The following is a 25322-nucleotide window of genomic DNA, read 5'->3' as shown; positions in this document are numbered from 1 at the left end:
GTATCTTGTACTGACCTTCTGTCTCACCCAATGACTCAGACAAGTTACCCAGCCTCTATTCAAGATGTATTTGCTCTGGTTCAAACGCCTCTAACACCTTGGCCTCCCAAAGCCCTGGAAATACAGGCCTGGGCTGCCGCAGCCTGCGTGCACATGTGCCCTGCTTCCCGCACGGCACGCCCCGGGGCCCACCCCTGTCCAGTGGGCAGTGCTCCACACTGCAGACGGGCTGCAGTTCGCCGGCCCGTTCTCCTGCTGATGGGCATTTGGGTTGCTTCCGGTTCAGACCTTTGGTCAGTAAAGCTGCTATGAAGATCTGTGTGTCAGTCTTTTTGTGGGGACTGTAACTGCCAGTTCACATGGTAGGAACATGCGCACATGCCTCAGTTTATCGGAAAACATAGAACCATTTTCCACGGCTCGCTCTGTTCCACTTCCTTTTTTTTTTTCTTAGACAGTCTCACTCTGTTGCCCAGGCTGGAGTGCAGTGACATGATCTCAGCTCACTGCAAACTCCACCTCCCAGGTTCAAGTGATCCTCCTGCCTCGGCACCCCCCAGTGGCTGGGATTACAGGCACTCGCCACCATGCCTGGCTAATTTTTGTATTTTTAGTAGAGACGGGGTTTTGCCACGTTGGCCAGGCTGGTCTCAAACTCCTGAGCTCAGGTGATTCACCCACCTCAGCCTCCCAAAGTGCTGGGATTACAGTTGGGAGCCACTGTGCCTGGCCTGTGTTCCTTTCATTCCCGCCAGCGGGGATGGGTGTTCCTGAGGCTCTGTGTCCCCATCGGCACCTGGCCTTGCCAGTCTTTCATTTTCACTGTGGTCCACGTGGACAGATCACATGGTGGTTTTCTTTTCTTTCTTTCTTTTTTTTTTTTTTTTGAGACAGGGTCTGGTTCTCTTGCCCAGGCTGGAGTGTAACGGTGTGATCTCAACTCCCTGCAACTTCCACCTCCTGGGTTCAAGCGATTCACCTGCCTCAGCCTCCCAAGTAGCTGGGACTACAGGTGCCCGCCACCACATCCAGCTAATTTTTTTTTTTTTTTTTTTTTTTTTGAGACGGAGTTTCGCTCTTGTTACCCAGGCTGGAGTGCAATGGCGCGATCTCGGCTCACCGCAACCTCCGCCTCCTGGGTTCAGGCAATTCTCCTGCCTCAGCCTCCTGAGTAGCTGGGATTACAGGCACGCGCCACCATGCCCAGCTAATTTTTTTCTATTTTTAGTAGAGACGGGGTTTCACCATATTGACCAGGATGGTCTCGATCTCTTGACCTCATGATCCACCTGCCTCGGCCTCCCAAAGTGCTGGGATTACAGGCTTGAGCCACCGAGCCCGGCCCCAGCTAATTTTTTTAATGTTTTTAGTAGAGACGGGGTTTCACCATGTCAGCCAGGATGTTCTCAATCTCCTGACCTACTGAACTGCCCTCCTCGGCCTCCTGAAGTGCTGGAATTACAGGCGTGAGCTGCCACGCTGGCCCTCAGTGGTTCTCATTTGCACTTGCCTAATGAATACCAAACACCATCACGCTCGTCCAACCCTCGGCCCGCAGGCCAAATGGGCCCAACACAAATTTGCAACCTTTCTTAAAACGTGTGGGTAACCCGGTATATAGGCACCGAGGAATGAGAGCTGAGCAGAGCCCTGGCACAGTTAGGACTTGAGGAATCTCTCACTTTACGGTGTTACTACTCAGCTATTTCCTTCTATATATCCTTTACATAATCATGTATTAGTTTATAGAAATAAGGCTTGAAGATCCCTTTATATAATCCTTTTTTTTTTTTTTTTTTTTTTTTTTGAGACAGAGTTTCGCTCTTGTTACCCAGGCTGGAGTGCAATGGCGCGATCTCGGCTCACCACAACCTCCGCCTCCTGGGTTCAGGCAATTCTCCTGCCTCAGCCTCCTGAGTAGCTGGGATTACAGGCACGCACCACCATGCCCAGCTAATTTTTTATATTGTTAGTAGAGACGGGGTTTCGCCATGTTGACCAGGTTGGTCTCGATCTCTCGACCTCGTGATCCACCCGCCTCGGCCTCCCAAAGTGCTGGGATTACAGGCTTGAGCCACCACGCCCGGCTATATAATCTTTTTGACGGTGGTCCCTTCCTCGGTAGGGACCTGCCTGAGCCCTCAGACCTCTAGAGTGCATTGGTGGAGCTGGGGGTGGGTAACCCCCCACATAGGCACCAAGGAATGAGAGCTAAGCAGAGCCCTGGCACAGTTAGGGCTTGAGGAATCTCTCACTTTGCAGTGTTAACCACTCAGCTATTTCCTACTATATATCCTTTACATAATCATATATTAGTTTATACAAATAAGGCTTGAAGACTCCCTTCATCTAATCCTCTCTGTATAATCATATAACAGTTGATAGTATGAGCGCCTAAAGAATATCTCCCTACATATATACCTCTAATTATATCTTAGTTCATGATTGGAGGAATGTCTAGAGTGGACACAGTTCAGAGCATGAATTAAGGAATATGCAGCTTATAATCGGAGGAATGCCCAGAGCAGACACAGTGCAGAGCATGGTTTAAGGGAAGACAGTTATACCAGGACAAGAATCCACGGCCCAGGCGTCAGCGTTCAGTATCGTAAAGATACCCGCTGTGTGGCAGGCTTGGGGCGAGAGCCGCTCCTCCTGATAAAGGAGCTGTAGGACCCTGCTCCAGTTCTTGTGGAAGGCTGCCCTCAGACCGGCAGTCCACCTTGGTGACTGTGAACCTCATCAGCTCTTGCTACTGTGCTGCTCAAAAAGCATCTTCCTACAGAACCCACTGGAAGCTGCCAGAAGGTGGCGGTAACCTGACAGCTCTGTCACTGCTGTGAGATTTAAAGCATCCTCCCATAAATCTTCTTAGAAGTAGTTAGTTTGCCTATAGATAGAAGTATCGCACTCTGCACCCTCTTCACTGCGCACGGCCCACCTCCTGGCCTCTGTGACCTAATGGGGGTGGACCCCTTACTGCACACGGCCCCTGCCTTCGTGGGAACGGGCCCCTTGCTGTGCACTGTCCGCCTCCTGGCCTCGGTGACCTAATGGGGGTGGACCCCATGTTTCATTGCTCACGACCCTATCACTATCCTTAAAGATGACTTCACTCACCGCCCTGCCCCCTGACCTATACACAATAAATACTCACACTTCTGGACATTCGGGGCCTCACCTGACTCCGCTTATAGGTGGTGTGGCCCCCGAGCCCAGCTGTGTTTTCTTTGTACTTCTGTGTCCTGTCTCTTTATTTCTCGGATCCTGCAACTCAGCACAGCATAAGGCTCACCCGACGACCCTGTGGGGCCCTCAGCCCTGCAACATGAGATTTTTTTTGCAATGTTTTTTTAAAGCTCATCAGCTATTGTTAGTTTATTTTATTTTATTTTTGAGAGAGTCTCGCTCTGTTGCCCAGGCTGGAGTGCAGTGTCATGGTCTCAGCTCACTGCAACCTCCGCCCCCCAGGTTCAAGTGATTCTCCTGCCTCAGCCTCCCGAGGAGCTGGGATTACAAGCACAGGCCACCACAACCAGCTAATTTTATTTATTTATTTATTTATTTTATTATTATTATTTTTTTGAGACAGAGTTTCGCCCTTGTTACCCAGGCTGGAGTGCAATGGCGCGATCTCGGCTCACCGCAACCTCCGCCTCCTGGGTTCAGGCAATTCTCCTGCCTCAGCCTCCTGAGTAGCTGGGATTACAGGCACGCGCCACCATGCCCAGCTAATTTTTTGTATTTTTAGTAGAGACGGAGTTTCACCATGTTGACCAGGACGGTCTCGATCTCTCGACCTCGTGATCCACCCGCCTTGGCCTCCCAAAGTGCTGGGATTACAGGCTTGAGCCACCGCACCTGGCCATTTTTTATTATTTTAGTAGAGATGGTGTTTCATCATGTTGGCCAGGCTGGTCTCGAACTCCTGACTTCATGGTCCACCCACCTTGGCCTCCCAAAGTGTGGGATTACACGTACGAGCCACAGCACCCGGCCTGTTAGTGAGTTTTATGGGCAGCCCAAGACAGTTTTTCCAGTGTGGCCAAGGGAAGCCAAAAGATGGACCCTTGCTGTATACCTTCTTCTGTGATGCAGATTTCCTATTTTTTATTTCAATGGAGAGAAGAAAGTCCTCTCAATAGATGCTGGAACAGGTGGAGAAAAACTACCTTCCACTTCCAGATCACAGAGATAAAAATCAAGGGAGCCGGTGTGGTCGCACATGCCTGTAATCCCAGCACTTTGGGAGGCCAAGGTAGGAGGATTCCTTGAGCTCAGGAGTTCAAGACTAGCCTGGGCAATACAGCAAGACCCCGTGTCTACAGATAATATGAAAATTAGCCAGGCATGGTGGTAAGCACGATTGTAATCCCAGCACTTTGGGAGGCCAAGGCAGGAAAATCACTTGAGGCTGGGAGTTGGGGACTAGCCTGTCCGACATAAGGAAACCCTATCTCTACAGAAAACTTTAACACTGCCGGGCACCATGGCTCACACCCGTAATCCCAGAACTTTGGGAGACCAAGGTGGACAGATGACCTGAGGTCAGGAGTTCAAAACCAGCCTGGCCAACATGGTAAAACCCTGTCTTTGGCTGGGCGCGGTGGCTCAAGCCTGTAATCCCAGCACTTTGGGAGGCCGAGGTGGGTGGATCACGAGGTCGAGAGATCGAGACCATCCTGGTCAACATGGTGAAACCCCGTCTCTACAAAAAATACAAAAAATTAGCTGGGCATGGTGGCGCGTGCCTGTAATCCCAGCTACTCAGGAGGCCGAGACAGGAGAATTGCCTGAACCCAGGAGGTGGAGGTTGCAGTGAGCCGAGATCGCGCCATTGCACTCCAGCCTGGGTCACAAGAGCGAAACTCCGTCTCAAAAAACAAAACAAAACAACTGGAGAGGCCTCAAAGACCAACGTAGAAGCTGATAGCAAAACATCTTCAGAAGAAACCATAAGAAAATATTTTTATCACTTGGGAGCAAGCAAAGACTTCTTAGGATACCAAAAACAGTAATAAATATAAAATTAAAACTTGATAAATTGAACTTAATCAAAATAAAAAGCTAATTCTCATTAAAGACACTGTAAAATGGAAGGGGAACACATACTGAGAGGAAGTATCGAAACCGCCGTTAGCCGGGCGCGGTGGCTCACGCCTGTAATCCCAGCACGTTGAGAGGCTGAGGCTGGTGGATCACCTGTGGTCAGGAGTTCGAGAAAAGCCTGACCAATATGGTGAAACTCCGTCTCTAAAAAAAAAAAAGAAGAAGAAGAAGAAACCACCTTTGCAAAATTTTAACTAAGGAAATTGTGACAGTGAAAGATACCGGACTTGACCAATTCCATCTTGCTTCTAACCTTCAAACGTGCTTGTCCATTCCTGGCCATGGGCCAAACAAGCCTTGGGAAGGAATTTAGTTTAGTTTTTGTTTTTGTTTCTGAGACAGAGTCTCACTCTGTCATCCAGGCTGAAGTACAATGGTGTGATCTCAGCTCACTGCAACCTCTGCCTCCCAGGTTCAAGCAATTCTCCTGCCTCAGCATCCTAAGGAGCTGGGATTATAGGTGCGTGCCACCACACCCAGCTAATTTTTATATTTTCAGTAAAGACAGGTTTCACTTTGTTGGTCAGGCTGGTCCTGAACTCCTGACCTTGTGATCCACCTGCCTTGGCCTCCCAAAGTACTAAGATTACAAGCATGAGCCACCGCGCCCGGCTCCCCAATTACTCTTAAAGATATCAACACTAGGCCGAGCGCGGTGGCTCAAGCCTGTCATCCCAGCACTTTGGGAGGTCGAGGCGGGTGGATCACGAGGTCAAGAGATCGAGACCATCCTGCTCAACATGGTGAAACCCCGTCTCTACTAAAAAAATACAAAAAATTGGCTGGGCATGGTGGCGCGTGCCTGTAATCCCAGCTACTCAGGAGGCTGAGGCAGGAGAATTGCCTGAACCCGGGAGGCGGAGGTTGCGGTAGGCCGAGATCGCGCCATTGCACTCCAGCCGGGGTAACAATAGCAAAAACTCCGTCTCAAAAAAAAAAGAAAAAAAAAAAAAAAGATATCAACACTATTGTGAAGCTTGGTGTGGGAAGTAGAAAAGTTCCTTTTTTTTTTTGAGACAGAGTTTCGCCCTTGTTACCCAGGCTGGAGTGCAATGGCGCGATCTCGGCTCACCGCAACCTCTGCCTCCCGGGTTCAGGCAATTCTCCTGCCTCAGCCTCCTGAGTAGCTGGGATTACAGGCACGCGCCACCATGCCCAGCTAATATTTTTTTGTATTTTTAGTAGAGTCCGGGTTTCACCATGTTGACCAGGATGGTCTCGATCTCTTGACCTCGTGATCCACCTGCCTCGGCCTCCCAAAGTGCTGCGATTACAGGCTTGAGCCACCGCGCCCGGCTAGAAAAGTTCCTTTTTAAAATTTCCTTTCCTGTTTAAGATTAAGTGTGCTAATAACTTTGTGAAGCCCTATCCTACGTAGCTGTTAACATGACTGCATTCTATGTCCTTGTATTTTAACCAAGATATCTGTGCTGGACGTGCTCACAGGCATGTCCAGCTCCCCATTGCTTTTACCTGTTTCGTAAAGTTTCAAGTTATTAGCCAATTGGGTTTTAGTTTAGATTGTGAGGTCTGACTCTAACCAAGGGAGATCAGACACAACAGTAAGGACGACCCCCAAATACGTAAGGGATAAATCTGTCTGTCTTCCTTTGTTCATTGTACTCTCGTAGCAGGATGGCTGCAGTCCAGGAAGTAAAAATTTCAGTGCTGAAAGATCCTTTGTCTCAGTGCTAATTTTTCTTTGCAGCACCGAGCATCTATTTCCAACACTTGGGTTGGCCTTTTTTTTTTTTTTTTTTTTTTTTTTGAGACAGTCTGATCTATAGCCCAGGCTGGTGTGCAGTGGGACACTCTCTGCCCACTGCAACCTCCACCTCCCTGGTTCAAGCCATTCTTCTGCCTTCTGCCTCCCAAGGAGCTCGGATTAGAAGTGTTTGCCACTAAAACCAGAACACACCGGGTTGTTTTTTTTTTTTTTCTGAGACAGACTTTTGCCCTTATTGCCCAGGCCGGAGTGCAATGGCACAATCTCGGCTCACTGCAACCTCTGGCTCCCGGGTTCAAGCGATTCTCCTGCCTCAGCCTCCCGAGTAGCTGGTACTACAGGCACACGCCACCATGCCCGGGTAATTTTCTGTATTGTTAGTAGAGACGGGGTTTCTCCATATTGGTCAGGCTGGTCTCGAACTCCCCACCTCAGGTGATCTGTCGCCTCGTCCTCCCAAAGCGCTGGGATTACAGGCATGAGCCGCTGCACCCCGGAGGATTTGCCTTTTAAGGTGTCTTTTCGGCTGGGCGCCGTGGCTCACGCCTGCAATTCCAGCACTTTGGGAGACTAAGGCGGGCAGATCACGAGGTCAGGACATCGAGTCCAGCCTGTCCAACATGGTGAAACCCCATGTCTACTAACAATACAAGAATCAGCAGGGCGTGGTGGGAGCGGATTCCCAGAAGCAGGTTCCCCGCGCGACCGGGGCCCGGGCTCCGCAGCCGACCCTCCCCTGCTTCCAGCAGCGGCCCCAAACCCGGCCCCGGCCCCACCGCGCAGGGGCGGAGCTTGGATCCCGCCTCGCCGGGTTCGGCCCCGCGGCGTCGGCGCCCGGGCGGGTCCACCTCAGGTCCTCCCGGTGCGTCCCGCGGGGCAGGAAGGAGGCGACGCCCAGCCGCCCCGCGTCGTACTGGCGTTCCCCGCGGCCCGCCCGCGGCGGCTGCTCGAGACGCGGGGAGACCTCGCCCGTGGGACCCGCCGCCAGCACTCCAGGCGCGGCCTCCGGGGCGGGGCTCCGTCTGGCTCCGGGGCGGGGCTCGGTCTGTCTCCGGGGCGGGGCTCGGGCTCCGGGGCGGGGCTTCGTCCCCGGGGGCGGGGCTTGGCCTGGCGCGCCGGGCCCCGTGGGTCTCGCCCTCCCGCGCCGCACTCCGATTGGCCGGCGCCCGCGGGGCATTGTGGGCCGCCGCGCGCCCGTGCCGTCGCCGCCGCAGCCCCCTCGGCCTCGCTATGTCGAGCTCCCCCGTGAAGCGCCAGAGGATGGAGTCCGCGCTGGAGCAGCTCAAACAGTTCACCACCGTGGTGGCCGACACGGGCGACTTCCACGGTGAGGACGGCGCGGAGCCCCGGCGCGCGGTGCGGGGCGGGCGCCCTCCTCAGGCCCGGGCGCCCCGACTTCCCCCGGTCCCCAGTTCCGGGACGCGGGCCGGGTAGCGGTGCCCCGGGCGGCTCGGTTCCGGGGGGACGGGCGCAGTCGCCTGATTCTGGGGCCCGGTGCCGTGAGGGGCGCGGGGCCGGGGGCGGCGGTGAGGGGCGCGGGGCCGGGCCGGGGGCGGCGGTGACGGGCGCGGGGCCGGGGCGGCGGTGAGGGGCGCGGGGCCGGGCCGGGGGCGGCGGTGACGGGCGCGGGGCCGGGGGCGGCGGTGAGGGGCGCGGGGCCGGGCCGGGGGCGGCGGTGACGGGCGCGGGGCCGGGGCGGCGGTGAGGGGCGCGGGGCCGGGCCGGGGGCGGCGGTGACGGGCGCGGGGCCGGGGGCGGCGGTGAGGGGCGCGGGGCCGGGCCGGGGGCGGCGGTGACGGGCGCGGGGCCGGGGCGGCGGTGAGGGGCGCGGGGCCGGGCCGGGGGCGGCGGTGACGGGCGCGGGGCCGGGGCGGCGGTGAGGGGCGCGGGGCCGGGCCGGGGGCGGCGGTGAGGGGCGCGGGGCCGGGGCGGCGGTGAGGGGCGCGGGGCCGGGCCGGGGGCGGCGGTGACGGGCGCGGGCGGGTCCTTGGGAGCCGCGGGCACGAGGCCCGAGCCCCAGCCTCGCCCGTCCCTCCGCGCAGGGCCGCCCGGGAGCGCCGGCCGCTGTCAGAGCCTCTGAGTCGGGCAGACGCCGCGGAGAGCGTCGAGCTGGCGCCCGCGTGGCCGGTTCGTGGTCAGCCCGCCGCGGGTGTTGGGCGGATTTCCCCGCGGGGCGGGTACGAGCGCTGCCCCCGAGCAGAAGCTGCCGGCGCGCGCCGCCCTGAGCCCCGCGTGCCCGGGACGGCCGCCGCGGGCCGCTCCGCTGTCGGACGGCGCCTTTTCCTGGGATTGGCTTGTTTTCACTGGAGAGAACTTGGAAAACACAGAGAAGGGTCATTTTATTAATACTTCGCTCTTCCGTGCTCTGCAGTGCAGAGTAGATGAGCCTCGTGTCTATGTTTTGTGGAGAACAAGTAATGTTCTTTAAGAAAATCATAGACTGTTTGATGGATGAATGCTGTGAGCACCTAACACGGAAGTGACTTCCTCTCTTTTCTGCTTTCTCATGGTGACTTGAGAAACAGGCTTTAATTCCGCTTTGTTAACTGAGTAAGGGCATTGTTTATCCAGTAGAGCCTGAAGAGCGAATTGGCATGTTTGGCTGCTTAACCATAAAAGATGGGGATTCAGTGATGAGCTTGGGGTGCCACAGCCTGCTCCAAACCCCTCTTTGGGAAATCCAAAGCTAGAGCTGCGAATCCCTCACACACACAGCCCCCTGTTGTAGTCCAGACCTCTTTCTTCATAAGAAAGAAAGGGCCAGAAAAAAGTGGCTGCACATTTTTCTGCCTCTCAGTTTTTTTTCCCTTCTTAGCACTGAGAATAATTTGCAGCTTGCTTAGTGGACAGAGCCCTTATCTGTATTGTTCCTTGCTGACCCCCACCAGTTAGGGCAGAGCTGCTGGGAGTATCAGATCCATTACACTTGGCAGTGCAGGGCCAATAAAGCTGGATTTTCCTAAACCCATATCCATAGGGGGCTTGGGGATCCTGGTTTTGTTGTTGTTGTTGTTGTCGTTGTTTTGTTTTGTTTTGTTTTAAGAAATCTTCTGGCCAGGCGTAGTGGCTCACACCTGTAATCCCAGCACCTTGGGAGACCGAGGCAGGTGGATCACCTAAGCTCAGGAGTTCCAGACCAGCCTGACCAACATGGTAAAACCCTGTCTCTATAAAAAAAAATAAAAGAAATAAATAAAAAAGAAATCTGGCCACACACAGTGGCTCACTCCTGTAATCCCAGTACTTTGGGAGGCCAAGGCAGGTAGATCACCTGCGGTCAGGAGTTCAAGACCAGCTTGACCAACATGGTGAAACCCTATCTCTACTAAAAATACAAAAAGCCTGGCATGGTGGTACATGCCTGTAATCCCAGCTATTCGGGAGGCTGAGGCAGGAGAATCGCTGAACCTGGGAGGTAGAGGCTGCAGTGAGCTGAGATTGCACCACTGCACTCCAGCCTGGCGACAGAGCGAGACTCCATCTGAAAAAAAAAAAAAATCTTTTGAACCAAGTCCTGACATATTTTTAAATAAATGTTAAAAAAAAATACATTCATTGATAGTATATGTTGGTAAATGTTATGTAATTATAAAGTAGTTTGTTGGGTTTGTGGTCTGTATTTTGTGAAGGTTCTTAACTCCTTGAGGGAGGGAGGCACAGACCTCAGAAAATAGAATCAAAGCTGTGAATGCTCTTCCCACAAAAATGTGACCCTCTCCATTTTGCATTCAGTCCCTGGACCCCGAAACCCATTTTTGTCCCAATGGGCCTTGATTTTGTTTTAATTTTGTAAATGCCATTTGCTAAAAGCTAGCTTTATCAAGGGATAATTTTACACAAAGAAATGGGTTCTTTTCAGTGCCTCATACAGTGCATTCTGGCACATCTGTGTCAGCGCTGTGCCAAAACTGGCTTTTTCTTAACTTGTCATGTTGAAATGAGGATAGATGTACAGAAGTTGCAAAATCAGCCCATGCAGTCTCATGAACCTTCAGCCAGTGTCTTCCAGTTGTGATATCTTGTGTGACCACGGCATGGTATCCACACTGGGAGGTGGGCACCGGTGCGATGCTGATGCTGTTACCGCAGGCCTGGCTCAGGGCTCCCCAGTTTTCTCCTGCATTGGGGCAAGGGTGCTATATTACAATTTCATAAAATGTGTAAATTTCTGTGACCACTGTGATGGGACATAGCTGTACAGTTGTCAGTGAGATGTCCCTGTGTCCCCAAGAGCCACTTCATTCCCTGTTCCTTTGGCAACCTCTATTCTCCACCTCTATAGTTTTGTCATTAAAGGACCCTTTGAAAGTACTTACTTCCAGAGGCCGGGTGCGGTGGCTCACACCTGTAATCCCAGCACTTTGGGAGGCCGAGGCGGGTGGATCACGAGGTCGAGAGATCGAGACCATCCTGGTCAACATGGTGAAACCCCGTCTCTACTAAAAATACAAAAAATTAGCTGGGCGTGGTGGTGCGTGCCTGTAATCCCAGCTACTCAGGAGGCTGAGGCAGGAGAATTGCCTGAACCCAGGAGGCGGAGGTTGCGGTGAGCCGAGATCGCGCCATTGCACTCCAGCCTGGGTAACAAGAGCGAAACTCCGCCTCAGGAAAAAAAAAAAAAAAGTACTTCCGCCTGGGCAACATGGTAAAACCCCATCTCTACCAAAAAAAAAAAATAAATTAGCCAGGCGTGTTGGCACACACCTGTAGTCCCAGCTACTCAGGAAGCTGAGTTGGGAGGATCACTTGAGCCCAGGAGGTTGAGGCAGCAGTGAGCTGTGACTGCGCCACTGCACTCCAGCCTGGGAGACAAAGCAAGACCCTTCCCCACCCCCAAAAAAGGTACTTATTTGCCAAATAAAGTTACTAAACTGGCTAATCTCTTCACCTCCACTTTCCATTTGGACAGGCTGATCAACAAGATCCTAGGTTAAGCCTTGTTGACTTCTTTGAATTCTAGCTTGGTTACCTGAGAAGGAACTAATGTGTTAAAAGAAACAATAGTTTTACAAATAAAACAATCCTTGGGTTTTTGTTTTGGGGGGTTTTCTTAAGACAGGGTCTTGCTCTGTCACCCAGGCTGTGTGTTGGTACAATCACATGATACAACAAGGCTCACTGCAGCCTTGACCTCCTGGGCTGAGATGATCCCCCCTCACCTCAGCCTCCCAAGTAGCTGGAACTACAGATATGTGCCACCACTCCCAGCTAACAACAGCCCTTGCTGAAGATAACCATGTGGTGCCAGTGTTGAAGTCAAAATAAAATGTAGAGATGAATCTCTAAATTCAATGTTTTATTTGGGAAGAAAAAATTGCAATTCAGGCAGACAAGGTGGTCTTCGATATGTCCAAAGAGCAAGAGAAAGTTGGGGCCAGCCACTGTGGCTCATGCCTGTAATCCCAGCACTTCGGGAGGCTGAGGCAGGATTATTTGAGCCTAGCAGTTCAGGACCAGCCTGGGCAACAAAGTGAGACCACATCTCTACCAAAAAATTTTGGCTGAGCGTGGTGGCTCATACCTGCAATCCCAGCACGTTGGGAGGCCAAGGTGGGTGGATCACCTGAGGTCAGGAGTTCGAGACCAGCCTGGCCAACATGGTGAAACACTGTCTCTACTAAAAATACAAAATTAGCAGGGCGTGGTGTTGCATGCCTTTAATCCCAGCTACTTAGGAGGCTGAGGCAGGAGAATTGCTTGACACCAGGAGGCGGATGTTGCAGTGAGCCGAGATCACACCATTGCACTGCAGCCTGGGCAACAAGAGAGAAACTCCGTCTCAGGAAAAAGTTTAAAAAATTAAAATTACCCGGGAATGGTGGCTAATTTTTTAGCCACCCGTGATCCCAGCTACTCGGGAGGCTGGGGCAGGGGATCGCTTGAGCCTGGGAGTTAGAGGCTGCAGTGAGTCCTGTTTGTGCTACTGCTGCACCACAGCTTGGGTGACAGACCTTGTCTCAAAAAAAAAGTTGGAGGTTTTATAAAAGAGAAATGTTACATATTGCTCTTTGAGAAAGTTCATTGGCACTAGTAAGGTTCTGGAGAGCTGGTGAGTTTTCATTTGTGAGTAATAGTGGTGGATAAAACTAGTCTCAGAGTCACAGCAGGTTGTTTCAGCAGCTATTAGATCAACTGGTTTCAGGTTACAGCAGGCAGTTTCAGTAGCCAGGTATGCAGTGAGTTACATTTTTGTAGCAATGTTATGTGTCCAGAGTACTTTCCCCCCTAGCTTCTTGACTTTGTTGTAGTTGGGTATAACAGGAATAATGCAATTTGTATGACCAACTTTTTATATTTTCCTGTTTTGATCAAGTTATTTCTCTGAAAGCATCACTGATAACCATTTTGAAGGTAGATTAATTGTCCCTCAGTGCTGGGAGTGACCTGCTCACACTGGAGGGAAGATATGAGGGTTTATGTCAGTGACCTGGGTCACATTTGAGCAACAAAGAGGCCAGAAGGAAAAATGTTATCAGAGCAGGTCTGTTTGGAATCTAGCCTCAAGTTCCCTCTTATCAGTTTCACAGGATCGGTAATCTCTGGATGTTGAGCTAAGATTATCCCCTTAGGAGAGTTGGCTTTGCAAAGACTAGAAGGCAATAAGAACAAAGTTTAAAAATCATAATACAAAAAAATAGCAACAATATAATAAATCTACTTTGAATAATAATTTTAGCCAGGCTTGGTGGCTCACACCTGTAATCCCAACACTTTGAGAGGCAGGTGGATCCCTTGAGGCCAGGAGTTCAAGACCAGCCTGGGCAACAAAGTGAGACTTTGTCTCTAAAGAATTTACTTATATTTATTTATTTATTGAGACAGAGTCTTGCTTTATTGCCAGGCTGGAGTGCAGTGGTGCGATCTTGGCTCACAGTAACCTCCACCTCCTGGGTTCAAGCAATTCCCCTGCCTCAGTCTCCCGAGTAGCTAGGACTACAGGTGTGCCCCCACCACGCCTGGCTAATTTTTTTTTGTATTTTAGTAGAATCGGGGTTTCACCATGTTAGCCAGGATGGTCTCAATCTCCTGACCTTGTGATCTGCCTGCCTCAGCCTCCCAAAGTGCTGGGATTACAGGCATGAGCCACTGCGCCCAGCCTACAAGTTTGTTTAAAAAAAAAAAGAATGGTTCTAAACCATGAGCCTGGCTAGGTGTGGTGGCGCATGCCTGCAATCCCAGCACTTTGGGAGGCTGAGGCAGGAGTATCCCTTGAGCCCAGGAATTCAAGACCAGCCTAAGTAATATAGACAGACCATGTATTTTAAAAAACAATAATAGTAATAGGCCGAGCATGGTGGTTTACGCCTGTAATCCCAGCACTTTTGGTGGCTGAGGCTGGCAGATCACTTAAGGTCAGGAGTTCGAGACCATCCTGGCCAACATGGTGAAATCCCTTCTCTACTAAAAGTACAAAAAATTAGCCAGGTATGGTGGCAGGTGCCTATAATCCCAGCTATTCAAGAGGCTGAGGCAAAAGAACTGCTTGAACCCAGAAGTCAGAGGTGGTGGTGAGCCGGGATTGCACCACCGCACTCTAGCCTGGGCAATACGGCAAGGCTCCATCTGGAAAATAATAAGCCACGAACCTGATTTTGAAGGTAACTGGTGTGTGCGTGCATGTGTGTACACAGTTCCTGGCTCATAATTCCCGCAACCCTCTTTATAATGTTGGGGCACTCTAGGCCTCAGGTGCAGACCTCAGAAAACAGAATTTCTGTCGCTGACCTTCTCTCCTTTCACCTGCTTTCTCTCCTCAAGGCAGGAATTTTTTCTGCCTTTCTGTTTTGGAGCTGTCCATAAAGAAATTCACTACTGAGGCCTGGCACGGTGGCTCAAGCCTGTAATCCCAGCACTTTGGGAGGCCGAGGAGGGTGGATCATGAGGTCAAGAGATCGACACCATCCTGGTCAACATGGTGAAACCCCGTCTCTACTAAAAATACAAAAAATTAGCTGGGCATGGTGGCACGTGCCTGTAATCCCAGCTACTTAGGAGGCTGAGGAAGGAGAATTGCCTGAACCCAGGAGGCGGAGGTTGCGGTGAGCCAAGATCATGCCATTGCACTCCAGCCTGGGTAACAAGAGCGAAACTCCATCTCCAAAAAAAAAAAAAAAAAAGAAATTCACTACTACTTTTTTTTCTTTTTCTTTTTTTTTTAAAGACAGGGTTTCACCATGTTGGCCAGGCTGGTCTTGAACTCCTGACCTCAGGTGATCCACCTGCCTCAGCCTCCCAAAGTGCTGAGATAACAGGCGTGAGCCACCATGCCCGGACTGCTTTTCTAATTCTGGGTCACAAGACCCTCATTTCAGGAAAGAAAAAAAAAAAAATATATATATATATATATATATATATATGAAAAAATACTGCTCAGCTTCCAGTGAAAGGAGAAAAAAAGAATACAAAGACCTTCATTTCAGCAGCCCCACCACATGCCCTGGACAAAGTGTTGCACAGAGGCCAGTAAGAATCTGAACAGAGAGGCATTGCTGGGTTTCCTCAGTCATCGGATGATAGCCTTTTTGTCCAATAACATTTCAGCAGGGCTGTCCATACTTCAATCTTGTCTCTCCAATAGAGTCTCCATAAAAGGCCCAAGAAGTCAGGGTTCAGGGAGCTTCCAGATACCTGAACACAGGAAGGCTCCCATAGGGTGGTGCACCCTGGAGGCACCATGCCCTTCTCACATGCCTTGCCCTGTGCATCCCTTCATCTGTATCCTTTGTATAATAAACCAGTAAATGTAAGTCAGTGTTTCCCTTAGTTCTGTGATCTTCTCCAGCAAATTAACTGAACATGAAGGTTAATTCAAGTTGGGGACATGCCAGTGGGTCAGAAGTTCTAGAGGCCCAGACTTGTGACTGGTGGGAAGTGAATAATGGGAAGTTTGGTCGGGGCTAAGTCCATAAGATCAGCGTTCACATCTAGATCGTTGACTCTAGACCGGACGCTTCCCACAGCAGTGGGAAGCACATTTTCCTGTGGCCAGCGTTCTCCTAGCTGTCTAACCTCTCCCATGCTGCTACAAGCCAGCTCTTGCAGTGGCATATTTGATTTCTGGCGCTTAGCGTTCGTTGTTTCATCACTGTGCAAACAGCCGCCTCTTGACGAACCTTCAGTCACCAGGAAGAAGGTGTGAGAAGTGTGGCTGCACCCCACTTTGGGACATGCCCGATTCCCCTAACATCCTTGGGACTTACAGGGTTCCTTCACGTGTTTCCAGTTGGAAGCAAGCACTCATTTTTGCTTCTGAAAATTATTTCCCTAGCCATCGACGAGTACAAGCCCCAGGATGCTACCACCAACCCATCCCTGATCCTGGCTGCAGCGCAGATGCCCACTTACCGGGAGCTGGTGGAGGAGGCGATTGCCTATGGTCGGAAGCTGGGCGGGTGAGTGCCTCGGACTCGGGGTTGGGAGAGGGAGTCCCAGCTAGGCCCTCATGCTAGTCCAGTTGGCCTTGTTTCCCTCCTAAACTGAATTTTAGTTCTCAAACACCATGAACTCAAGGGGGGAAAAAACTGTCTTTTTGAAATGAAATCTGCGTGGAGTAACCTGCACCCGATGTAAGTGAACAGAGTCTTGCCAATATGTGTGCCCTGTAAACACCCCAGTCAAGACGCAGAGCATTTGCAGACCCAGAGACTCCTCCCCTTTTGTGGTCAGTCTCCCCAGCTCTGGTAACACGCATCTTCTGGCTGTCGTTTTTTGTTTGTTTGTGAGATGGAGTCTTGCTTTGTCATCCAGGCTGGAGTGTGGTGAAGCAGTCTTGACTCACTGCAGCTTCCACCTCCCTAGTTCAAGCAATTCTCCTGCCTCAGCCTCCCAATTAGCTGGGATTACAGGTGTGCGCCACTGGCTAATTATTGGGGTGTTTGTTTTTTTGTTTCTTGAGATGGAGTTTTGCTTTTGTTGCCCAGGCTGGACTGCAATGGCATATCAGCTCACTGCAACCTCTGCCTCCCGCGTTCAAGAGATTCTCCTGCTTCAGCCTCCTGAGTAGCTGGGATTACAGGCATGTGCCACCGCACCTAACTGTAATTTTTGTGTTTTTAGCAGAGATGGGGTTTCACCATGTTGGCCAGGCAGGTCTCAAAACAGTGCTGGGATTACAGATGTGAGTCACTGCACCTGGCTTTTAAATTTTTTAATAGCTTTATTGATATAAAATACACTAAATACACAGCCTGATGGGTTTTGGTAAATTTGTGCAGTGATGCGGGAGCATCACAGTCTGGTTTTTCTAACTCCCAGAATGTTGTTTGGCACCTGTTTGCAGTAGGTCCTCAGTCCCTTACCCAACCAAGCAGCTGTAGACCACTCTTCATGCCCATGGCTTTGCACATTTTAAATGTCATTTTAGATTCTCTTCAAGGTAATTCACAGCTGGAAGATGGTGCCGAGCAGGCAACCTGGGCACCACACAGGACAGGTCCCTCTCTGGTACTGGCTTTGCTTAGGTCCAGCTGGCTGCTGAGTGGCTCCCCTGACCATTTGTGACAGCCACTCTGGATGCTGAGTCTGACCCTCCTCTCTCTAACCTAAGCTGGCTCCCCTTTCCTCCTCTCATGGGGTGTTCAGCAAGGCCTAAGGCCTTGGTGCTCCTGGTATTGGGTGACATTGGTGCCTTTGCTTGTCTGGGTCATCAACAGATGAGCTCTGCCCCCATGTCTAGGTGGCCCAAGAATTTTTTTTTTTTAAGGCCGGGCGCGGTGGCTCACGCCTGTAATCCCAGCACTTTGGGAGGCCGAGGCAGGTGGATCACGAGGTCGAGAGATCGAGACCATCCTGGTCAACATGGTGAAACCCCGTCTCTACTAAAAATACAAAAAAATTAGCTGGGCACGGTGGCGCGTGCCTGTAGTCCCAGCTACTCAGGAGGCTGAGGCAGGAGAATTGCCTGAACCCAGGAGGCGGAGGTTGCGGTGAGCCGAGATCGCGCCATTGCACTCCAGCCTGGGTAACAAGAGCGAAACTCTGTCTCAAAAAAAAAAAAAAAAAAAAAGGATTTTTTTTTTTTAGATAGAGTCTAGCTCTGTCACCCAGGCTGGAGTGCAGGCTCGCAATCTTAGCTCACTGCAGCCTCTACCTCCTGGGTTCAAGCCGTCCTCCCACCTCAGCCTCCCAAGTAGCTGGGACTACAGGTTCATACACCATGCCTGGCTAATTTTTGTATTTTGTTGTAGAGGCAGGGTTTTGCCATGTTGCCCTGGTTTCAAACTCCTGAGCCTAAGCAATCTACCCACCTTGGCCTGCCAAAGTGCTGGGATTACAGGCATGTGCCTGGTTATAGGCTTGACCCACTGCACCTGGTCTGGCCTAAGAATTCTAACCCTCGACAGTCTAGCTGAAGATCTTCCTATGTGTAGTGGGCTAATGAGGCCACTGATAGTGGCTCATTTTGGAACAGCATCATGGGCTTCACCTGGTGCCTGTCCAGTGACTTTGAAGAGATGGAAAATAGTATATTTTGCAAGTGCCAAAAGATGGAGGGATGCAGTTTGGGATGATGAAGAGAGCTCTGGAGATGGATGGTGATGGTTGAACAGAATTGTGAATGAGCTTAATACCACCACACGTAAAAATGATGGGCTTTGGGTAGTGGCTTATGCCTGTAACCCTAGTGCTTTGGAAGGCTGAGATGGGAGGATCCCTTCAGCCTAGGAGTTGGAGAACAGCTGGGCATGGAGGTGTGCACTTGTAGTCCCAGCTACTTGGGAGGCTGTGGCGGGAGGATCGCTTGAGCCTGGGAGGTGAAGGCTGCAGTAAGCCGTAATCACACTACTGCACGCCAGCCTGAGCGACCCTGTCTTGGAGGGGAAAAAAAGGTTAAGATGGAAATTTTATGTTATATGTTATTTTACCACAATAGAAAAAAAAAATGTTTTAACAGAAAAAAAGATGGAGGGAAACAAATTTGGCAAAGAAATAACGGAATTCGGCCGGGCATGGTGGCTGACTCCTGTAATCCCAGCACTTTGGGAGGCTGTGGCAGGCAGATCACCTGAGGTCAGGAGTTCGAGACCAGCCTGACCAAAAAGAAATAACAGAATTCGTTTTGTAGACTCTTGTGCACTTAAATCTCAGAAGCTTCTAACCTGTGTTTTTCCCTTTGAATTTCAGGTCACAGGAGGACCAGATTAAAAATGCTATTGATAAACTTTTTGTGTTGTTTGGAGCAGAAATACTAAAGAAGATTCCAGGCCGAGTATCCACAGAAGTAGATGCAAGGTAAATATGCTTGCTCCTGTGTAGGGTCAAGCCCTACAGGGTTGTGGGGTGTCCCCTGTCGCTGTGCTGAGGTGCCGGATCTGAGAAGTAGAGAGACAAGAAACCGAAGGACTGGAAAAGACAGCTGAGCTCGGGGGACCACGCCACCTACAAGCAGAGACAGGCGAGGCCCCGAACAGGTATAGGGTAGGGGGCAGGGTAGTGAGTGAGGTCATCTTACAAACAGTGATAGGAGGCCGGGCGCGGTGGCTCAAGCCTGTCATCCCAGCACTTTGGGAGGCCGAGGCGGGTGGATCACGAGGTCGAGAGATCGAGACCATCGTGGTCAACATGGTGAAACCCCGTCTCTACTAAAAACACTAAAAATTAGCTGGGCATGGTAGCGCGTGCCTGTAATCCCAGCTACTCAGAAGGCTGAGGCAGGAGAATTGCCTGAACCCAGGAGGCGGAGGTTGCGGTGAGCCGAGATCGCGCCACTGCACTCCAGCCTGAGTAACAAGAACGAAACTCCGTCTCAAAAAAAAGAAAAAGGAAAGAAAAGAACAGTGATAGGGTCAAGACAATCACGTATGCAATAAAAAAAGGGTCCACCCCCATTAGGTCACCGAGGCAAGGAGGTGGGCCGTGCGCAGTGAAGAGGGTGCAGTGTGCGATCTGTCTTACCTAGAGGCAGGCTACTTCTAAGGAATTCTATAGGTGGATGCTTTGAGTCAGCACAGTAGCTGAAGAGCTGACGGGGAATACAGTCACCTGCTGGCAGCTTCCAGTGATTTCTATAGGAGAATGCTTTGAGTCAGTACATAGCAGCAGAGCTGACAGTGTTCACGGCCACCAAGGCGCCATTATGCTGGAGGGGTTTTAAGCTCTCGGACGCGCGAGGGCTTGCCAACCTGAGGCCAGCTTCCACAAGGACTGATGCAAGGTACTGCCACTCCCTCTCAGGAGGAGCGACTCTTGCGCCATGCCTGCCATACAGCGGGTACCTTTACGATACTGAACAGGGCCGGCCTGTCATGCAGCTCGTGCCCTTTCAGGCAGAGGCACTACCGCCTGGGCCATAGATTCTTGTCCTGGTGTAACCGTTTTTCCCTTAAATCATGCTCTGTACTGTGTCTGCTCTAGACATTCCTCCGACTATAAGCAAGATATGATTATGTATATATAGCTGCTTATTCCTTAGTTTATGGTCTAGGCATTCCTCCGACTGTGAACTAATTTTTTATTTTTATATATATATATATGGAAATAACTGAGTAGTAAGATATTTTTCAGGCGCTAATTGTGCCGGGAATCCGCTGAGCTATCCTTCCTCTATGCCCAGATCGGGGGTTACCCACACTCCTGCACTGGACAGACTAGTCAGGTGTCCACCATTGCACACATGGATGCCGAGGTGAGGTCAAGGGGCTGTTCCACCCATAGTCTCCATCCCAAGGGCCCCAGAGAAAGTTTATTATGAGCTCTCCCACAGTTGGTACTGAGGACTAAGAGCTCCCTGTTTAGCAAGTGATCTCCTGTTTAGCAAGTGATCTCTAGTGGTTTTTTTTTTTGTTGTTTGTTTGTTTGTTTGTTTTTGAGACGGAGTTTCACTCTTATTACCCAGGCTGGAGTGCAATGGCGTGATCTTGGCTCACCGCAACCTCCGCCTCCTGGGTTCAGGCAATTCTCCTGCCTCAGCCTCCTGGGTAGCTGGGATTACAGGCACGCGCCACCATGCCCAGCTAGTTTTTTGTATTTTTAGTAGAGACGGGGTTTCACCATGTTGACCGGGATGGTCTCGATCTCTTGACCTTGTGATCCACCCTCCTCGGCCTCCCAAAGTGCTGGGATTACAGGCGTGAGCCACCGCGCCCGACTTCTAGTATTTTTTAATACAAATTATAGCTGAGGGATCCCACTGAGGACCTTCGATTGTGAGACTGGGTGTGAGTTGCTGTCAGAGCCCTTCTGCATGCCTCATGCGAGGGGAAGGTGGGCGGGTGGGGGTGGGGTGGTGCTTACGGTGCAGCTCAAAACTGACTTGGGCAGACACCCTCCAACTTGCTCTGTGTGGTGGGCATCCTACCTGATCTGAGAGGATGGGTTCTTGTTCCCACAGGCTCTCCTTTGATAAAGATGCAATGGTGGCCAGAGCCAGGCGCCTCATTGAGCTCTATAAGGAAGCTGGGATCAGCAAGGACAGAATTCTTATAAAGCTGTCATCAACCTGGGAGGGAATTCAGGCTGGAAAGTAAGTAGTCCCCCACAAGGAAGGAGCTTTCACAGATTCTGCCTCTGTTGTTGGGGCAGGGTCTAAATGGCATCAGGCAGGTTTGGCTCTCAGCTCTGGGGCATGCCAGAATGGGAAGCACAGCCCACAGCTCGGACTTGACCAGCTGATGTCAACCTGCATCTGCCGTCTGCTCCAGAGCCAGCTCCCCCACTTGCTGGTGATCAGAAATGAAGGGTTTTCCAGGAAGTGCCGTCCACCCACCCAGCAGAGAAGAGCAACCACTGGTTAACACCTGCAAATTCTTTCATTCCTTTGTCCTGATCAACAAAAACCTATATTTACATGATTTTAAAAAGTAAACTATTGTTAGCCAGGCGCAGTATCTCATGCCTGTCATCCCAGCACTTTGCGGGGACCAAGGCAGGAAGATCACCTGAGGTCATGAGTTCAAGACCAGCCTGGCCAACACGGTGAAACCTCATCTCTACTAAAAATACAAAATTAGCCAGGTATGATGGTGTGCGCCTGTAATTCCAGCTTCTCAGGAGGCTGAGGCAGGAGAATCGCTTGAACCCAGAAGGCAGAGGTTGCAGTGAGCCAAGATCATGCCACTGCACTCCAGCCTGGGCAAAAAGAGCAAAACTCCGTCTCCAAAAAAAAGTAAACCATTGTTACACAAAATATATGCTGGCTGGTCAAGGTGGCTCATGCCTGTAATTCCAGCAGTTTGGGAGGCTGAGGTGGGAGGATCACTTGAGCCCAGGAGTTCCAGACCAGCCTTGACAAGAAAGACCCTGTTGCTACAAAAAATAAATTAGGTGGGATGCAGTGGCTCATGCCTGTAATCCCAGCACTTTGGGAGGCCATGGCAGGTAAATAAATCGCCTGAGGTCAGGAGTAAATTAGCTGGGCATGGTGGCAGGTGCCTATAAGCTACTTGGGAGGTTGAGGCAGGCGACTTACTTGAACCCAGGAGGCGGAGGTTACAGTGAGCTGAGATCACACCATTGCACTCCAGCCTAGGTAACAAGGGTGAAACTCTGTCTCAAAAAACAAAAGTTTTTAATTAGCTAGGTATGATGGCGAAGCCCTGTGGTTCCAGCTACTCAGGAGGCTGAGGCGGGAGGTCGAGGTTGCAGTAGCTATGATTGCACCACTTCACTCTAGCCTAGATGACAGAGTGAGACCCTGTCTCAGAAAAATGAAAACAAATACATATATGTTCACAGTGGAAGAGAGACAGAAAGTGTATAAAACAAAGTAAAACTCCTCTGTGATGTTCTCACCAGTAGCCAATGCTAGCTACACTCAAATCACATCAGTAAGAGGTGTTCTGTTGCCACGTCTCTGTGTCTGCATGTTCTACCACCTGCTATCACTACCTGCTTTGAGATAGCATCTCACTTTTTCACCAAAGCTGGAGTGCAGAGGCACATACTCAGCTCACTGCAGCCTTGACTTCCAGGCTCAAGCAATCTTTCCACCTCAGTCCCCCAAGTGGCTGAGACGACAGGCAGGCACCACCATTCCTGGATAATTTCGCCATGTTGCCCAGGCTGGTCTTGAACCCCTGGGCTCAAGAGACCTACCCATCTGGGCCTCCCAAAGTGCTGGGATTACAGGCATGAGCCATTGTGCCCGGCCTCATTTTTTATGTGCTGAAAAATACTCCACTTTATGGATAGGCCATAGTTACTCGTTTGTTGATGGACACCTGGTCAGTTTCCGCCTTGGGAACTGTAAGGTGTATTGCTGCTCTGAATACAGATGTGCTAGTTTTGCTCTGCACACGATTCTGTTTCTCAGGGACGTATGCCTAGGAGTGGAGGAACTGCAGGCTGTTTCCCAGCTCCGCTGTGCCATCGGCCCTCCCCCTGCTGGGGGTGAGCTCTGCAGCTGCACCTGAACACCCCTGTGTGGCCATGTGGCAGAGGCACCTAGGGAGGGGGAACTTGTGTCTGAAGGTGCCTGAGCAGAGGCTTGCTGTCTCATCCCATGCCCCAGCCACATGGCAAAGTATGGGCACTGCCCTGTCCTTGGGGATCAACCCCAGGATGTCCAAAGTGCACTGGTATTGGAGCAAGGGGGCTAGGGTGGAGCAGGGTGAGGACTAGACTGTGGTAGGGCTGACTCAGTGATTCTAGCCTGGGAGCTGAGCCCTGGTGAGGTCTGGGATGAGGCGAGGGCCTTGTGCAAGAGCAGAGGCACCCAGGGGCCTCCCTTGCCTTTGTCTATTGTGTAATGTGGGTTGGAGAAAATCCAGGTTACCCATAACCCACTGTCCATTTAGAACCCTCGAGTATTACAGGTTTGTTCTCAACAATGGCACGAGCCTGTTCCTGCCTTGTTAGTTTAAGGCCCCACAAGCGTCTCTGGCAGCCTGTGGCTCTGGGTGGGCACCTGGCCTGCACTCACCTGCCCCCACCCCGCAGGGAGCTCGAGGAGCAGCACGGCATCCACTGCAACATGACGCTGCTCTTCTCCTTCGCCCAGGCCGTGGCCTGCGCCGAGGCGGGTGTGACCCTCATCTCCCCATTTGTTGGGCGCATCCTCGACTGGCATGTGGCAAACACCGACAAGAAATCGTATGAGCCCCTGGAAGACCCTGGTGAGGGTCCCCCTGAGGTAATGGGGTAAGGGGAGAAGCCTCAGCCACACCTCGGGCGGGAAGAGCCTGAGATGGAGCTGGTGCAACGACAAGCAGTGAGGTGCACAGGTCGGCGCAGGGCAGGCAGGGACGGCGGCTCAAGGTAGTGCAGTCGGCGGGCACCGGGAAGGCAGGCGGGGCGGTACCTCTGCGGACGCTTTCCTGGACACAGCCTGGTCTCCTTCCAGGGGTAAAGAGTGTCACTAAAATCTACAACTACTACAAGAAGTTCGGCTACAAAACCATTGTCATGGGCGCCTCCTTTCGCAACACGGGCGAGATCAAAGCGCTGGCCGGCTGTGACTTCCTCACCATCTCGCCCAAGCTCCTGGGAGAGCTGCTCAAGGACAACACCAAGCTGGCGCCTGTGCTCTCAGCCAAGGCGGGTGAGGCCCCTCCGCCCTGTGGTGATGTGGGGGAACCTTCCCACCTTGGGGCAAGGACATCTCAGGAGACATGAGGGTGAAGTGAACCTCAGTAGAGGGCTTGGCTTCCCTAACACGTCTCATTCAAGTCCTCAGCTGAGGCACAGTGGGCTGAACCCCACTTCCAGTGTGAGCCTGGCTGGGGGTGAGGGCTGGCCCTGGTGGGAGATGATGGGCAGCAAGTTCAGGGACAGCCCTGAGCCCAAGGGGCCAAGGTGGGGAGGGACGCAGCTGGTTCTTGTCCCCCCAGCTCAAGCCAGTGACCTGGAAAAGATCCACCTGGATGAGAAGTCTTTCCGCTGGTTGCACAACGAGGACCAGATGGCTGTGGAGAAGCTCTCTGACGGGATCCGCAAGTTTGCTGCCGATGCAGTGAAGCTGGAGCGGATGCTGACAGTAAGTGTTGTGTGGGGGCAGCCACAGACGTACGCTGAGCCCCATCAGAGTCCAGGCCTGGGCATGGGTGTTAAAGTTGGGCAGCGTTAAAACGTCAGTTAGACCCCAGGTCTCATTCACGGGCTGCCCAGCAAGAGGGGTCTGCTGAGGCCATCCGGGGAGGAAGGTTCCCCTTGGTGGGTCCTGGCTCTTCTCTGGCCTGTGTGGTGACTGGCTCTGGTGTTGGCCACCCTGTGGCCCTGGCCCCCATTCAGAGTACAGACCCCACAAGGGCCTCCCTCCTTCCAAGTGGTGTGGGGCTTCATGGTGCAGACGGCAGGGGTGGTGAGGCCGACCGTGCCCTCCTGCTGTGCTTGTTCCTAGGAACAGATGTTCAGTGCAGAGAATGGGAAGTAGTGCAGCACCTGCGGCTGGACTCCAGGTCTGCACCGCTGGCCCGCTGGGGCCTGACTGCACATGGCTTCTGGTGAATCTTGCATTTTTTACCAATTGGAGCAGGGACAGATCATAGATTTCTGATTTTATGTAAAATTTTGCCTAATACATTAAAGCAGTCATTTTTCCTGGGCTGTTTCA

At 51.8% G+C, this 25322-nt stretch overlaps 1 protein-coding gene across 1 annotated transcript; it reads left to right on the top strand.

Annotated features, from left to right (window-relative positions):
- The first annotated feature begins 7995 nt into the window (after positions 1–7995).
- TALDO1 (transaldolase 1) lies at positions 7996–25322 on the top strand. Its single transcript, XM_039471174.2, has 8 exons — positions 7996–8162; positions 16104–16227; positions 18959–19066; positions 21165–21296; positions 23711–23886; positions 24114–24311; positions 24601–24746; positions 25110–25322. Exons 1-8 carry the CDS (start codon positions 8066–8068, stop codon positions 25140–25142), a joined length of 1014 nt encoding a protein of 337 aa, XP_039327108.1. The 5' UTR covers positions 7996–8065; the 3' UTR covers positions 25143–25322.

This window comes from Saimiri boliviensis, chromosome 6 (genome assembly GCF_048565385.1).
Source record: "Saimiri boliviensis isolate mSaiBol1 chromosome 6, mSaiBol1.pri, whole genome shotgun sequence".
In the NCBI taxonomy this organism is placed as follows: Eukaryota; Metazoa; Chordata; class Mammalia; order Primates; family Cebidae; genus Saimiri; species Saimiri boliviensis.
This window is presented reverse-complemented; position numbering and strand designations above follow the sequence as displayed.